The 15,422-nt window shown below is 46.3% G+C and overlaps 1 protein-coding gene and 1 pseudogene across 1 annotated transcript in view; both read right to left on the bottom strand.

Annotated features, from left to right (window-relative positions):
- The window catches only part of MAGI2 (membrane associated guanylate kinase, WW and PDZ domain containing 2), a 1,285,084-nt gene that overhangs the window by 1,603 nt on the left and 1,268,059 nt on the right, over positions 1–15,422 (bottom strand). Inside the window, exon 22 of the mRNA XM_073899397.1 lies at positions 25–398. Within this exon, the coding sequence (XP_073755498.1) occupies positions 25–398 (374 nt within the window). The remainder of the gene's footprint in view (positions 1–24; positions 399–15,422) is intronic.
- Positions 8,781–9,412, bottom strand: LOC112824835 (large ribosomal subunit protein uL13 pseudogene; annotated as a pseudogene).

Consider the following 15,422-nt stretch of genomic DNA (forward strand, 5'->3'; position numbering starts at 1 on the left):
CCCCTCCTTCCCGCCGGGCCGCGCCGCGTCCGCCGCGTCCGCCGCCGCGGGCCCGGGCGCCCTGGCCTCCGAGGAGGGCCTGCCGGCCTCGGGCCGCCCCTGGCCGCCGGGTGCCTCCTCGAGCCTCGGCCGGGCGGCCCTCTGCGGGCTCGCCGAGCGCTCCCTCTGCTCCCCGAGGCGCTGCTTCTTCTGGCCGCCGGCTGAAAGCTCCTTTGGTTTCCTAACGTCGTGTTCCCTTTTGATATCCCAAGTTGGGTCTGGGCCTATCTGGTGGGAAGGGTCGGAGGGTGGGGCTGGATGTGATGGAGAGAATGGAGAGAGGACGTCTTCGAGGGAGACGCCTACTTCCGGCAGACCTGGGGAGGCGGCAGCGGGAGTACTCCAGGAGCTGGGTTCGTCTGTGGGACAGGAAGACAGGCGTTAGGAGCCGCGCCGCGCAGCCCTTCCACGCTCCCGCGACCTCTCGCTACGTTAGGGACGAGAGCAGGCGGCCAGGGGCGACTGCTTTCGAGGTCCCAAGCCACCGCCACTCCCACCCTCGCTGCCAGAAGGGCAGCCGGCTGCACCCCCGGGGGGCGGGGGTTCAGTGTTCACCTCCCGCCCCCAGGCTTATTTTACCCCACCTCCTTCCCTCGTTGATGAATCAGGGTGGGCATTGCTAAGGCCCGACCTAATCCATCCCTTCGCCTTGGCGCCTTCTAACTCCCTGGGGTGTCTTCAGGTCTGACAGTCCTGTGTGGATATCTGGCTTGGCAGCACTTGAATCAGTGCTTCTCAAGCTCGACTACACGTCTGAATCACCTGGGGTGGTTGTGAAAAATACAGACTCCCCGGTGCCCACTTCCAGAGACTTCAATAGCTTGGGGCCCAGGAATTCCCCTGCATTTTTAACAGGCACCCGGATGATTCTGAGGATGGTCCAAGAACCAAGTTTGAGAAACACTGGTCTGAGTCCTCTGGAAGAAGTTGGGACAGTGACTTTCAACCATTAGGTGTCACTCAAAGCATAATTAGCTACCACCAGAGACTCAGAATTTGGATTAAGTCATCAAAAAACATTTACTGTTGTCTTTTAGAAATCATTGTCCTTAACTCTTTTTAGCAGTTCTGACATTATAGCAGGGCCAGACTAAGATCAATGATTCTTTCTAGGAAGCCTAGTTTCAACATCTATTTGGGGTTTCAAATCTCCCTACTTTGAGAACGGATTTGAGACCATTTACAACAAAACACAAAAGAGAATGATAAAAATGAGCAATGATTTTTTTTTTTTTTTAAACTGGTCAGAATCCAAGTAGGAGGACATACGTGTTAGGGATCTGAGATGAGTTAGTTACTACTATGTGCACCAACATTACTCTTGAGTTTCTAGCTACTAAATCAAAATTAAAGCAGGAAAATCCAATACAGTCATCCCTTGATATTTGTAAGAAATATGTCCCAAGACCTTTGGAAATCCTCAAATTTTGGAATATCTTTCTAGAGTGTAAGTTCTCTTCACAGAATTGGCATGCGGTCATGAGTGGGAACAAAGGAACCACACTGGTATCTGAATGTTGGGTGGCAGGAGAGGCTCCTCACCAGCTAAGAGATTCAGCCCCACACATCAGCCTCAGTGCCTGTGAATCAATTCCTGCCGCTGTAACATTATATGTCGCCGACAATTAGAGGCCCTTATTCAGACTCAGTCTGTGAATGTTTAAAATTTGAAGATTCTTATCTGGTACTTTTGATGCTGATTTATAGAGAGATAAGGAGAGGAAGAAGGCAGTGAGGTTGATAGGTCCAATAATTCTGGGCCACCTGTACAATATCACATCAGTTATAAAAAGTTTCTCCTTTGCTGTGAAATTTGAATGGAGTATGTAGGGCACAATGTTCTTCTCTTCCTTCTTTTCATAGATGTATCTATTATCATGTTCACATAGTGAGAAAAAAGTCCTGGAAAAGCATCAGAAGACCTGGAATCTAATCCTGCCTCTGGCATTCTCCAAGATGTGATTTTGGATCAACTACTTGATCTCTCTGAGCCTCATTTTCTCCTTTTATAAGGTGAGGATGAAATGTTTACCTCGTAGAGGTGAGACATGCACTTTCAAAGGGAAAAGCACTTTGCAATGGGAGGATTATGATCATTTTTTTAAATTATGTTCATCACCATACAGTACATCATGAGTTTTTGATGTAGTGATCCATGATTCATTGTTTGCCTATAACACCCAGGGCTCCATGCAGAACGTGCCCTCCTTAATACCCATCACCAGGCTAACCCATCCCCCCACCCCCCTCCCTTCTAGATCATTTTTTATACACAGTTGAGCCACGTTTCTTTTCTGTGTCCCAGGAGCTGCCTACTTACGAACTGGGCCACATTAACTAGCATACTGGTAGGTGAGGTTTTGAGTAAGTGCAGTAAATCAGCCATTCCCAAATGCTGTAATTCTCAGGTGTGCTTTTGCTCTACTACTTCAAGGAATATTCAAGGGACACCCGAGTGGCTCAGTCGTTAAACCTCTGCCTTCAGCTCAGGTCATGGTCCCAGGGTCCTGGGATGGAGCCCCGCATCGGGCTCCCTGCTCACCGGGAAGCCTGCTTCTCCCTCTCCCACTCCCCCCTCTCTCGCTGTCTCTCTCTGTGAAGTAAATAAATAATATCTTTTTTTTTAAAAGGAATATTTGAAAATCCTCACATGCAAATGTTTTCATTGAAAGTTGGAGTATGTTCTGCTTCTGGCTGGGCTAGAATTTGAAAATCAAACTGTTACAGCAAAGTGATAGATCCTGGCAACTCCATCATACAGGAAGATATTGCCTGGAAGAGTTAAAAGTGGTCTTCAAAAGGCCTCACTAGAGGGCAGCTGTGCAACGGTAGTCTCTACCTTGGGCCATGGTAGTGCTGCTCCACATTTTAATATCTTTTCCCAACACCGTCCTCCTCCCCCCGCCCCTGCCAATCCCATCACGTATGGCCGAGGCAGTTAGCTAGCCTTGAATTACTGTGAGATACAAGGAGGTTGATATTATTCACGCCATTTCCTGAAGGAGGAACTGAAGCAGAGAGAGGTTAAGTAATTTGACTAACATTACAAAATCGGTGAGCCAAGAATAAAACATTGGGTTTCTTTACTCTCTTTTACGTGCTGAGAACATTTTCTTAACATGTTGCCTTGCAAATAGGATCAGAGCGTGTGAAATGGACATGCTCAGTGGGCCCCGCGGTCCAACAGGAACTAGACCCCATCATCACTGAACAGAATGGTTAGCATCTATTTCTGCACATCTTACTCTTGACAGTAAACTAGAAGGTGAGATCATTCAAAGTACAAAGATACAAAAGAATCGCTCTTATTGTAAAAAGATTTCTCAAGTATTTGTTTATAGATCATTAAATTCGTAGTGGGAGAAACTGAAAGCTAAAATGTCCCAAGCCACTATTGACTGAGAGTATTAGTCAGAAGTTAAAATGAACTGGATCTTAAAAGTAACATGATTTAAAGGATGGGCATTTATATAAGTGGTTTGATAGTTTTCATTTTTCTGTGCTCTTTCCTTATTTCCCCATCTTGGTGAGTGGCACAACCGTCACTTGGAGTCATTCTTGACTCCTTTCTCCCCCTCACCTCACAGATACAATCCAACTGCAAGGCTTATTCGTCTTAGCTTCAAGTATATGTGGACTCTGTCAACTGAGGTTTGCCTTCACTTTCACCACCCGAGGTCCAGGGCAGTCCCTAGAAGGATGCACCCAGTGTGGGCTGCCCAAGATAATCACAGTCAAAAGAAGGCCATAGTGTGGACATCTTTCATAAACCCTTGGCAATACTGTTAAAGACAGAGAATTCAAAAAATGAATTTCAGTGTTGTTCAGACTTGAGAAGTTAAATGTAGGAGATTGTGAACCACAACCCTCCCCTGAGCTCAGAGCTCAGGACAGCTAACCTAGTTACCATACCCAAGGGATGGGCCTGCCAAGCTACGGTTTCTCCCATGGGCTGCTCCAGTAACCCACTCTTCTCTTTACTCCTGGTCTTGCCTACCTCTAATGATTCTCCATACAGCACCCACAGCAATCTCTTTGCGACACAAATTAGATCATGCCATTCCTTCGCTTAAAACTTTCAGGGGATTCTTACTGCTATGAGATTAAAATCCACAAAAACCTGCATGATCTGGCCCCTGCCAGCCTCCTCAGCTTCATCTCTATTTATTCTCTATTCTCCACCCACACTGGTCTCCGTTCAGTTCCTAAATGCACCGAGCTCATTCTCTATTCTGGGATGTCATTGCTGACTCTTCTGCCCAGAAGTTTCTCTCCCCAACTATTCATATGGTGGGTTCTTTTTTTATTCTTTAGAACTCTTAAATATCACCCCAATCCAACGTAGATATTCTGCTCTCCTCCAGAGCATCTTGTTTTTATTTCTTCATAGTACTTATAATCGGTCATTATATATCTGCCTGCTTATTCAGTTGATATCGATTTCAACAACTAGATCGAAAACTTCGGGAGGGCAGTGGCCACAGTGGTCTTGTTTATCACAGTGGGATTTACCGCCTAGCATGGTGTTTGACACAGTAATAAGTGCTCAGTGAATATCTGATGAACGCATCAATCTGTTCCACAAATAGAAATGGAAGACTTGAAACCAAATGCCTACTTGAGCAAATATTTCAGAACAGCTCTTCATTTAGAGAATAACCAGCAAAGACAGGTTTGTATCTATGACTTCTGTCAGTTTCCAGAGGGAGGACGGTGGTGAAATGCTGGTGAGTATTTGAAGTGGGAGGGGAAATAAATACATTTGGGGCAGGAGTGCCGAGGGAGGACGCCAGCAACAGAAGGGGGCTCTGGGAAGAGGTCTTGGCTTTTATCAGCAGCCCCTGGGGTGGAGAGAGAGAGAGAGAGAGAGAGAGAGAGAGAGAGAAGCTCTGGATGGAAAACAGGCAGTTAAGTTCCTCTGACTTTTAACAGATGTTCTTTCCCTTGTTAATCTTCTCAGCCATGATGATGTAATGACTTTGCTTAAAGGAGCTTCATCTCTGGGGACTCATTAGTCAATGTGCCAGTGAATATTCAGATGAACCACAGGCAACACAGACCCTAAATATCTCATCCTCTGTTGGGGGGAGAAGCAGGTCCCTGTCCTAAGTTAGGATCAGGTTTCTTCCCCTTCTTGTTGATTCTAGCCAGTTTGGATCTATCCTAGATCCTAGGATTCTATCCTAGAAAATAGGCTGGTTAATACATAATATATATGAATAGTATATATGTACAGAAATCACACACACAAATATACTATTATCTTTGAGTTAAAAGATGTATGACCTCTTGAATTATCTTGTAGGAACTCAGCAATATTGAAACATAAAATGTAGTCTTCCGCTAGGTAATCTCGCTATGCCTGAGATTAAAAAACAAACAAAAAAAAACCCTCATCTACTGTGTTTCAACAGCTTGTTTCTTTATGGAATATAACTCAAGTGACAGTAACTAGAGAGGTGACCCACTAGGAATAGACTACTTATTGCAGTAAATAAGTATCTGCATTATTGGTTTTCCTAGGTGACTCTTAGCTCCAGCAAAAAATTGTGCAGAGGAAAATGTAATCAGAATCAAGGAAGAATTCACTTTATCTTGTGCTGAAGGGTGAGGGAGACCCGTCAGAAGGGAGCCAGGGATTGTTGCAGGGGAAGGAGGGCCTGTCTCCTGCCCCCTATCTCACCTCGTAGCTCGAGGGCTTCCAGCTCTGGGCTGATTGGTCCCCCAAGGCCCTGCACTGCCCTCCTCCTCCCAATACAGGGCTGGGACGTAGAGCCTAATGGCTGCCTTTTGGATAAGGGTGCTCAGGAAGGTAACAATAGTATTACCACTATTGTATGACTAATAATGGCAACAGCCAACATCGAGTGAGGGTCTTGCTAGATACCAGTTACTCTTCTAATGTATTTACCCACATGTAAGTTGTACATTTTACAGATGAAGAAACTGAGGCACAAAGAGGTTAAGTAACTTGTTCCAGGCTTACGTACCTGGTCAGGGGCGAAGCAGTTGAATGACTTTCTCAGTTGGGTGATGTTCTACAAACTCAGCTGAAACACTGTCACTAGACTCCTTTGCTATTCTCTATTTTTTTTTTTTTTAAAGATATTTGAGAGAGACAGAGTGAGAAAGAGCACAAGCTGGGGGGGGGGGAAGAGTGAGAGGGAGAAGCAGACTCCCCACTGAGCAGGGAGCCCGATGTGGGGCTCGATCCCAGGACCCTGGGATCATGACCTGAGCCGAAGGCAGACACTTAACCGACTGAGCCACCCAGGGGCCCAACTTTCCTCTATTTTGACTGTGAAATGGGACTCATCTCTTCTTCTGGGGTAGTATCCTAGAAACCTCCATCAAAAGTGATTCTGTCAGAGGCAGATCCATCATTATTCTAAATGGAGGCTCTGATTGCCATTTGTGTCTGAACCTTGGACACGGAAAGGGCCGTCACCATGGTGAGGGTGTTGATTTGTGAACATGCTGGGAACATGAGCTAGAATCAGAGGATAAGGAAATTAGATTTCTTAAGGGCACGGATAAGACTATATATTTTAAAAATGTCCCTCACAGTGTCACACTTTGACCTGGACTGAACTGAAAACACTCCTACTAGGTATTGGAAACACTGAGTCAGTTCAAGGCGTACTTTTGCTGCTCAGATGAATGAACTTAACTCTGCAAAGAGATCCATGGATTTGGTAAGTGCTCCTCCTTATAAAAACCTTTCCTGTTGCAACCTATAGTTGGCTGGGTTGGAGAATACTGATGTGATTATACTGAACTATATTTTCTTCTAATTTAGAATATTACAGGAAAATATAAAAAATGACTAGAGTAGATCAAAGGACAGTAATGTGAAGTCATTTTGTGTTCAAAAGAAAAATCTTTTAAGGATCTTTTAAGCCATAATGGTTCATTTGGATCTGTTCAACCATCACTAAGGTGATTGCTTTCTGTAACAAGATACAAAGAAAAGTGTGCCTTTAAAAAACTTCTGAACAAATTAATGATTTTCCTTTGCTGTTTGCTCTTTCTGAAGCACTGTTTCCTGTCTGGAGGCATTGTTAATGGCATTCAAACATGTATTTGTGTCACCTCTGTTACCAGAGAGATGTAAATGAGGTGTTCCAAACATCAGTACCTTTAAAAATTGTGACCGTATTTGTTTATCTTTGCTTCATATTTATACTTGTGTTGAGAGCATAATCAAAGGTACAGCAGTAAACCTGTGGCAAACCTGACCTCCAGGGGTGAAGGGGCAAATCTCAGGGCTAATGGTCCTATTGATGATGGGGCTACCATTTACCGAGGGCTTCGTCCATCACAGGAACTGTGCCAGGTGGGTCCTATACATGATCCTTTAATCCTCACAGCAGCTCTGGGCAATCTGGTGCTATTATCCCCACTTCATAGATGGGGAAACTGAGGTTTAGATACATTAGGCAATGTGCCAGGGCCACTCCGCTGATAAGTGAGAATCAGGACGACTGACTACGTAACGCCAGAGCCCAGGCCCAAGCCACTACTCTATTTTGGTGCTTTTTAACTTTTTCCACATCAGGACCCATGTAGAAAAATATATTATTTATATATTTTTATACATAATAAATATACACACATATATATATATTTAAAATACATTTAGTCAGTGCACTGGAGTGAACAGATGGAAATGATCAAGGTCTGAAGAATCGAGCCAAGCCTCAAGGGCCTCTGGATGCCTCAAGGGCCAAAAGGGGTTGTTACCCTAGTATAACCCATGAGAGGTGTGTCGGGGAGTGCAGGTTATGTAACTCAGCTCTATTTTTCAATGAGGTAAAATCTTGGTGACCCAGGTTGACCTGGGAATGTGGGGATGCTCAGGGATCAGTCTCAATGAGTAAAATACCTGCATTACAGGATATATGAGAAATATGCTGGTTCATTTAAGCATGTTTTGGAAAGCAACACATTCTGCTTTTCAAATAAAATCTTAAATGAAAGCCCAATTTGTGAAACAAATAAAAACGGAACGACTTTGTTTGGGTGGGGTGGATCCAAAGCCTCTTACCATTCACCCCCTCCCTCTGCACTGGTCTCTTCTGCCCTCCTTAATCCCCATGACCTAGTCCATCCATCTGTCCACCCACCTGCCCTCAGGTAACCGTCACACCTGCCCTGGTCTTTAGGCCATTTCTCAGGAACCTTGAAGCTCTCTCTATGTTGGGACCCAGGAGCCAGCAGCTCTAGCTACCCTTTTTTTTTTTTTTTCCTTTAAAAAGAACTTGCTGATTTCTGATCACAAAATACAGGGAAGCAGCAAGGGCAATGCCTGTAACCTCATGGGTGTAGGTCTTCCCTGCCTGTGCATGACTGTGAATACCCTCGTGCCACACCAGGCTCCCCCCCCTCCCCCGCCACGGGCACCTTCCCACATCCTAACAGCTGCAGCGTATAGGACACGACCACGTGAAAAGTTTCAAACAGATGCCCCACTCACAGGGCAGGGTTCCCCGCCGATGACGGTTTCCCAGCTCACTTCTGCAAATACTGAAACCGAAGGAACTGGTTGTTTCTACACTTGATTTTCTAAAGTAGGTCATAGACAAATTATGCCTTCACAAATCTTAGAGATGGGTAAAGTAACTTTTTAAAGAAAGCCTTTCTTAAATAGGAGCAGTGACTTAAGTCCTTTCTGTGTCCCTAGCCGTGTAAGCCCCAGCACCTCTGGCACCTGGATGGCAGGCCTCGGGTCTCCCACATCCCAGGACGGTGATGGAGGAAGGGCAGGTCAGGCCAAGCATGAGGAATAAATCATCTTTAATGCGTCCACCCTGGGAATCCCTGGGTACTGAGGATCTCTGTATTTTGGTCAAATTCCTTCTCCATGTTCTGTTTGGTTGGTTTCTGTAACCTCATGAGCTGTTCTAATGGATCTTGGCCTTTACCTTCCTCTTCCCCTCCAGGATGGCTGTCAGCTCTTGGTACTTCCAGCCAGTGTTGTGAGCCAGGCATCCCAGGTGGATGAACTTTCACGGAGGAGGAGACACACAGCCTCGAGGGCAGTAGGAACCACCAACTGCTTTGTCTTGTCACAGGGTGGTGGGGTCCTATCCAACACCCTGAGGTAGTCAGGACGGCCTGGCCTCAGTCTGATGGGCAGCATGTCCCTACTGTTCACCCAGAGATGTGGTAGGGGCCACAGGACTGGTTGGTGTTCATCCACTTGCTGAGGGAGGCCAGGTATTCTAACTTGTTTCTCTAGAAATTGCCAGAAAGGTTCATTGCCCTCACAGTGCACAACCACCATCTTCTAGCCCAGCAGTAACCGCTTGGCAATGATGGGCCATGATGGGTTCCTGGGGGTCACGTAGCACCAGACCTGCCTTTCTGCCATTTTTGGCAGATGCCTGGGGAAACCCTGGTTTTTTTCCCCATCCAACAAACATTTATTGAACACCTATTACTTTTGTTATACAGGTCTGTGCACTGAAAATACACCTGTGAAATTCATGGGCCTTAGTATCATAGTGAAAGAGACAGAAAATTAATGTACAAATAGGTAATAATAAGTCTGATGTGGATCAGTACCACACAAGAAAATAAGGTAAGGCGGGGAGGTGGAGAGAAATGCGGGGTGCTGTGTTAGGTAAGGCGGTGAGGGAAGGCCTCGTGGATGAGCTGACCCTGAGCGGGGACTTGAATGCCAAGTAGCAAGTCATGTGGGCAAAGACAGAACACGTGCGCAGGGAGGGCTCTGTGTGTTGGAGGAATGGTAAGTTGGATTGGGAGGCAGAAGAAGGCAAGAGTGACACCGAACAGGGCTTCAGTAAGGCTTTTGAATTTTATTCTAAGTATTTTGGAGGCCATTGGTTGGTCTCATGCAGGTGAACATTTTAAAAGGCCAACTTGGCTACGGTGTAGAGAATGCATTGCTGGCGGAAGCAAGACACCAGTCTGGAGGCTGCTGAAGCCCAGACAGGAGATAATGGTGTCCTAGGTGAGGCAGGTGGTGGGAAGGGGCCAGACTCAGGCTGTGTTTTGAAGACAAACTAGGCTGGACCTGCTGATGGACTGGATATAGGGTGTGAGTGAAAGAGAAGAGTCAAGGGGGACCTGAGGTTTTCTTGTGTATGTATTCACCAGAAGATGCGCTGACCTTCGGGCAGGCGTGTGCTAGGCACCGGTGATGTGAAAATGAACAAGACACAATTAAGGGCCTCAAGGAACTCCTCGTGCACAATTTCAGATTTCTAGCCTTCCAGATGCAAGTACGGAGTGCTGTGGGGTGGGCACACAGGAGAACAGATTGTTCTGTGTTTGAGACGTGGAGATGGTTTCAGTTTAACTTTAAAGGGAGCACAGAACGCGACGCAGAAAGTACAGAAGAGTATTCCAGAAAGTGGGATCAGCAAGTGCTCAGTGGGTTGTGGGGATGCTGAGAGGTGTCTGGGGTAGTGGAAGAAGAGAAGGCTGGGAGAGCAGGCTGGGGAGAACGTCACCCTAAAGACAGTGGGGAAGCTTTCAAGCAGGAGAGTGGTCAGGGTGGGGGATCCCCCTCCTTATCTTACAGGTGAGTCATCCGCTGATATTGACAAAGAAATTACACATGAACTAAGACTTATTCGATGTGTGTTTCTTCCATCAGAGTATCATGTTGTCTTAGATTCTTTTATAAAAAATGGAATTTCCTTTTCTCTTATTGGTACTGGCAAACAGAAGCATGGTCGCTCTTCGGGCAGAGAAAAACTATTAATCTTGCTGTTAATGAATATTTATTGAACATCCACTCTGTGCCAAGCACTGTGTCGACTGCTGGGAATTCAGCATGAATAGGATGACATTGCTGCCCTTGCAGAGCTTGTTACGTGAGGTAGATATAGAACAAATGATTGCAAATGTGATGTATCATCAAAAGAAAGTTAAGGAAAGCAAAGGGTGCTCCAGAAGCATTTAATGGGGTGCTAACTGCGTTTAGGAGCTCAGGGAGGCTCCCCGAGGATACGGTCTTGAAGTGAAAACTAGATGGATTAAAATTTTAGTAGCAGTAGCAACGTCATCCCCTAGTTCTTCAATAATGAGCCTTTTTTTCAAGTGGTTGCTTCTCTTCTTCTTTGAATCACGCCCAGCTCTTGCCTACTTTGAAGAGAGAAAAAAACCCGTATCTCTCACTTTCACATACCCCAAACTAAGCTTTTCATTATGTTCCACAGTGAGCCACACAATTCGGACTTCCCTGCACTCAGACATGCCCACGCTCATTCCTGGGTTCAGGTTCTGGGCCGTGGGCATGATCCTGGAGCGGGCTCCGGAGAGACCACCAGGGTCGAAAGCTAGCCCGTGAGCTGTAGTAGGACGGGAAGAGGGAACGATGATGAGCTTCCTCATCGGACGGACATGCAGAAGACCACGGAGTCCATTCAGCAGGTGCTGGAGACTCACTGGAAGGTTCGAGCCTCACCTTGTAATGGCAGGATTCATGAACACGGGTGACAGGAAAGAGTACAGAAATCTAGAGTTGAGGCAGCGTAGATTTACATCTTAGCTTTACTACTGACCAGCTGTGTAGCTTTGGGCAGACTACTCAACTTCTCTGAGCCCAAACGACACATTATCTACCTCAGACATCTGTTATGAAAATTAAAATTGCCCATGCTTTTGTAAAGGTTAAGTGAGCATCTGCCACAGTTTTGGGCACATGGTAAGCAGTTGTAAATAATCATGGTAACGGTAGAATGAAACAAAGCAAAACCCCAAACCGCTAACATTCGCTGGGCACTTATTCTTAATGTTAAATGCTGTGCGTGCATTCTGTCATCCAAATGTCATTCCCTCAGAAAGGACCAGAGCCCAGGAGGCATCCGGATAAAAAGGGCAGTCATGGAAGCAGGCAGAGGCTGTGGCTCGCATATCGGCACCGTCTGCACCTGGCCTGGCTGGGATCACATGCCTCTCTGAACTTAGGACTCCAGGGCTGCTGTAACCTTAGCTCCAATTGCGTGTCCCTGGTTATTACACCCTTTTGCCCCCATCAGGCCGCTGATGATGCCGAAGAACTTTACTCCCTACCCATGGGGTTGTGAAAGCCTCCTCCAGCATCTCCCCTGCTTTGATCATCAAGCACAAAGGATGATACTATTTGAAACCCTCGGAGCCCTCATCCATGTTCAAGCTATAGTTCCCACGGAGTGTGGGGGGCAAGGGGCGGTATGGCGCAGGGTGTGGATAGTGGGGCTTGACACCATAACGGAGGCCAGCTGAAGACACAAGGTGGTCTGGGACGAGGGGGGGGGGGGGGGCTGTGGGAGGCAGTGAGTCTGCCTCACCTTAAAAAGGAGAGTTTGGGCTGGGTTTTGATAAATGCTGCCCATGAATTTTTAGCTCTGCAAATAGAATCTCAGACCTTCCTAGAGACAAGCCAGTGGGTATCAATTTCTGTAGCACTTAGGGCTCATACATAATGTCTGATTTCAAGCGGGTTGAATTTCATTTTAGCAAAAGATAAGGCTTTTTATTGAAGTCACTTCTCCAGAAATAAAACAGAACTGAGGAAAAATACGAGAAACTTGATTTGACTATCGCTGCAGAGGATGGTTCATCTGGGCGCTGGATTTTAACAGGTCTGTGCACTTACAGCAAAAGCCGCACGTGCCAGGAAGTCGTGCTGAGCGCTAGTGCAGCGGCCTAAATAGGGGGCTGCAGACGGGCAGGGGGCCGAGGCCGGCCTGCGGAAACGATAGTGGCCGTTGGGTGCAGAGGGGTTGTTGGTGAGCTGCTGGCAGCGGTGCAGACCCCAACACGAAGCCAAATTTGTGCAGCGGTCTCCCTCTGAACGACACCCATCTGCTGAAGGAGGCGGAGCTAGTTCCTGGGCTGCGAGCGGACTTGTAGTCTAAACGCTGGGCCCCTTGTGGCGTCACAGGGGTAGACCCCTCAGCTTCACTATCACCTCCTCAGAGGCCTCTCTCACCACCCCGTCCAAAGTGGTGCTTTCCTGGCTCAGCGCCTTGGTTTCTCTGACAGCATTTACTACAGCGAATTTGTGTGTGTCTCTCTTCCTAGAATATAAATTCTCCTAGACAGCGCCTGTGATCTGTCTTGTTCCTGGTTGCACCTTCAGCCTCTAACGGTGCTGGGCACATAGGACTGCGTGTTCAATGAATATCAATTGAATGAAAAATAAATAGATCAGAGATTGCTCATTCCCCTTTCTTGAAAGTGGAACGGGAGCCAACCTTAGTAATTTACAGAAACGTGGAGAAACCTGATATATTTGTAATAAATGCTTATGAATTCTAGGGGAGAAAATTTGCCACCCCAAAATGTATCTCTTTGGCATGAGGATTATTTTAGGCTGATTATTATTATTATTTTTTTAAAGATTTTATTTATTTGACAGAGAGAGACACAGTGTGAGAGAGAGAACACAAGCAGGGGGAGTGGGAGAGGGAGAAGCAGGCTTCCTGCTGAGCGGGGAGCCCGATGTGGGGCTCAATCCCAGGACCCTGGGATCGTGACCCGAGCCGAAGGCAGATGCTTAATGACCGAGCCACCCAAGCACCCTAGGCTGATTATTTTTAAGAAACAAAGACTCAAGAAGTTTTTTTTTTTTTTTTTTTACCTCCCCCGTAAACTGCCCAGAAACATTTAGATGGGGGTGCCTGCAACAAGAAGGAGAGCTATCACCAAAGATAACTTTGTTTTATATTAGAAAGACTTGTCTGCCTGGCGTGGCAAACATCTGCTCTTCCCATCCTCCTGTGAAATGCCCTCCTCTCCTTGGACACCCCAAACCTCTCTCCTCTTCTCCTTAGCTCAGGTACCACATAAGCTTCATCTGCCTGACTGCCTGTGGGTCTCATATTCTTATGGGGCCCCTCTGCATATGTGGCTCAATCTGTCTTTCTCCTGTTAATCTGTCTGATTATCACCTTATTGTCTGGTTAGGCCGCCAGAAGAATCTACAAGGGTAGAGGAAAAAGTTTCCCTCCCTGAGAGTTGGCAGAGTCGGCAGGATTTACGTCCTTGTAGGGATACTGCTCCCTCTGAGGCTGCTACAGCTGAGAGGTCCTGACGTGTCTGACAAGTACCAGCAGAAGATAAGAATTCTTTCCATGAAGGCTTCCCAGATCTCTGCCTGCAAGGTCTCTGTTGGAAGCATGCATGATGAGAATCCTTTTTTTTTTTTTTAATTTTTCTAAATTTAGTTTAGCAGGATAAAATATTTATGGAACTAATTGCTCGCCACTCTGGTTAAAAAAAAGAAAAAATTGGTAATGAGCACTACTGGTTTTTATCGATCCTTTCCCTCCCAAAGATGGTCAGTGTTTTTCTCTGTCTCTGTTTTTGTGTCATTTGTCCTAAGGAGGAGAAACCATCATTCGGGCAGAACGCAGGCAAAGGCACTACAAGCCTGCTGTTCAAGCTGGCCTCACAGACTGGCGAGCTCGTGGTTACCAGACCCGCATCTGCTGAAACAAACTTGGCTGTGAGTCCCCTGTGTAAAAACTGGATGAGGTTTTTCCTTTCATCTTATTCTATGTCCTGAGAGCTTGGCTCTGTGACTAGTGAGAATTTCTCTCTGTTCTCCACCATCGGGAAGGTACGTCTACTGGTGTATGTGGGTGGCCAGGGGAATAGCCTGGGGTTCTGTGACACAAAGTCACAAGCAGCACTGTCTTCACCCAGCCATGCCAGCTCTCAGGGGAGTTTGCCGTAAAGGGCCCCAGTCCTTAAGAAGCTTTGGTAGCCTCCACCTTAGTTTCTTTGGTAGTGCTGGGGAAGGCTCGTTTCAGTAGCACCTGCCTGGTGTCTCAGATGAGCAGGTTTGTAGCTGGAGGCATCTCACGTTCTTGCAGGAAACCAGGGACACTGCTGTCACTACACCATCCTTACCACCTGTGCAACTAAGGCTTTTGCTTTCCTAGACAACCTTTGGCAGTGAACCTGCTGGATCTCGTGAGGGCTGCGTATTTTGCATTCTCTTTTGGAATGCTTTTTGCGTCCTCGGTCAAGCCATAGAGAAGCTTATTAGAGTCGCTGTTGAGATTAATAGGTCCCACTTGTCGATGGCCAGAGGATGGATCTTTTGAATTGGGAAAACTTCTATATTTGAGAAATTTTGGAGAGCTCTCATCCTAAACTATCGCCTTATTGGCACCTGTGGAAAAGACCAAATTAAAAAGTGGATACAACGAATTATAATGGCTAGCCTTCGGTACTCCTTTTTATGAGATGAAAGAACAGAAATTAGACTTAGAACAGAAATTAAAACTCCGCATTCAATGTAAATTCTTCCTCCTTAAAATCCAAAGAATTAAGCATGCCACCTTTCAGCACACCTGCTTATTTTATGTCTAAAAACTGCTGTTCCAGAACCTGTAGGTACGAAAAACAATCCTACTAAG

Source organism: Callorhinus ursinus, unplaced genomic scaffold (assembly GCF_003265705.2).
Source record: "Callorhinus ursinus isolate GAN/ISIS: 27379988/994484 unplaced genomic scaffold, GSC_fseal_2.0 scaffold12, whole genome shotgun sequence".
Lineage (NCBI taxonomy): Eukaryota > Metazoa > Chordata > Mammalia > Carnivora > Otariidae > Callorhinus > Callorhinus ursinus.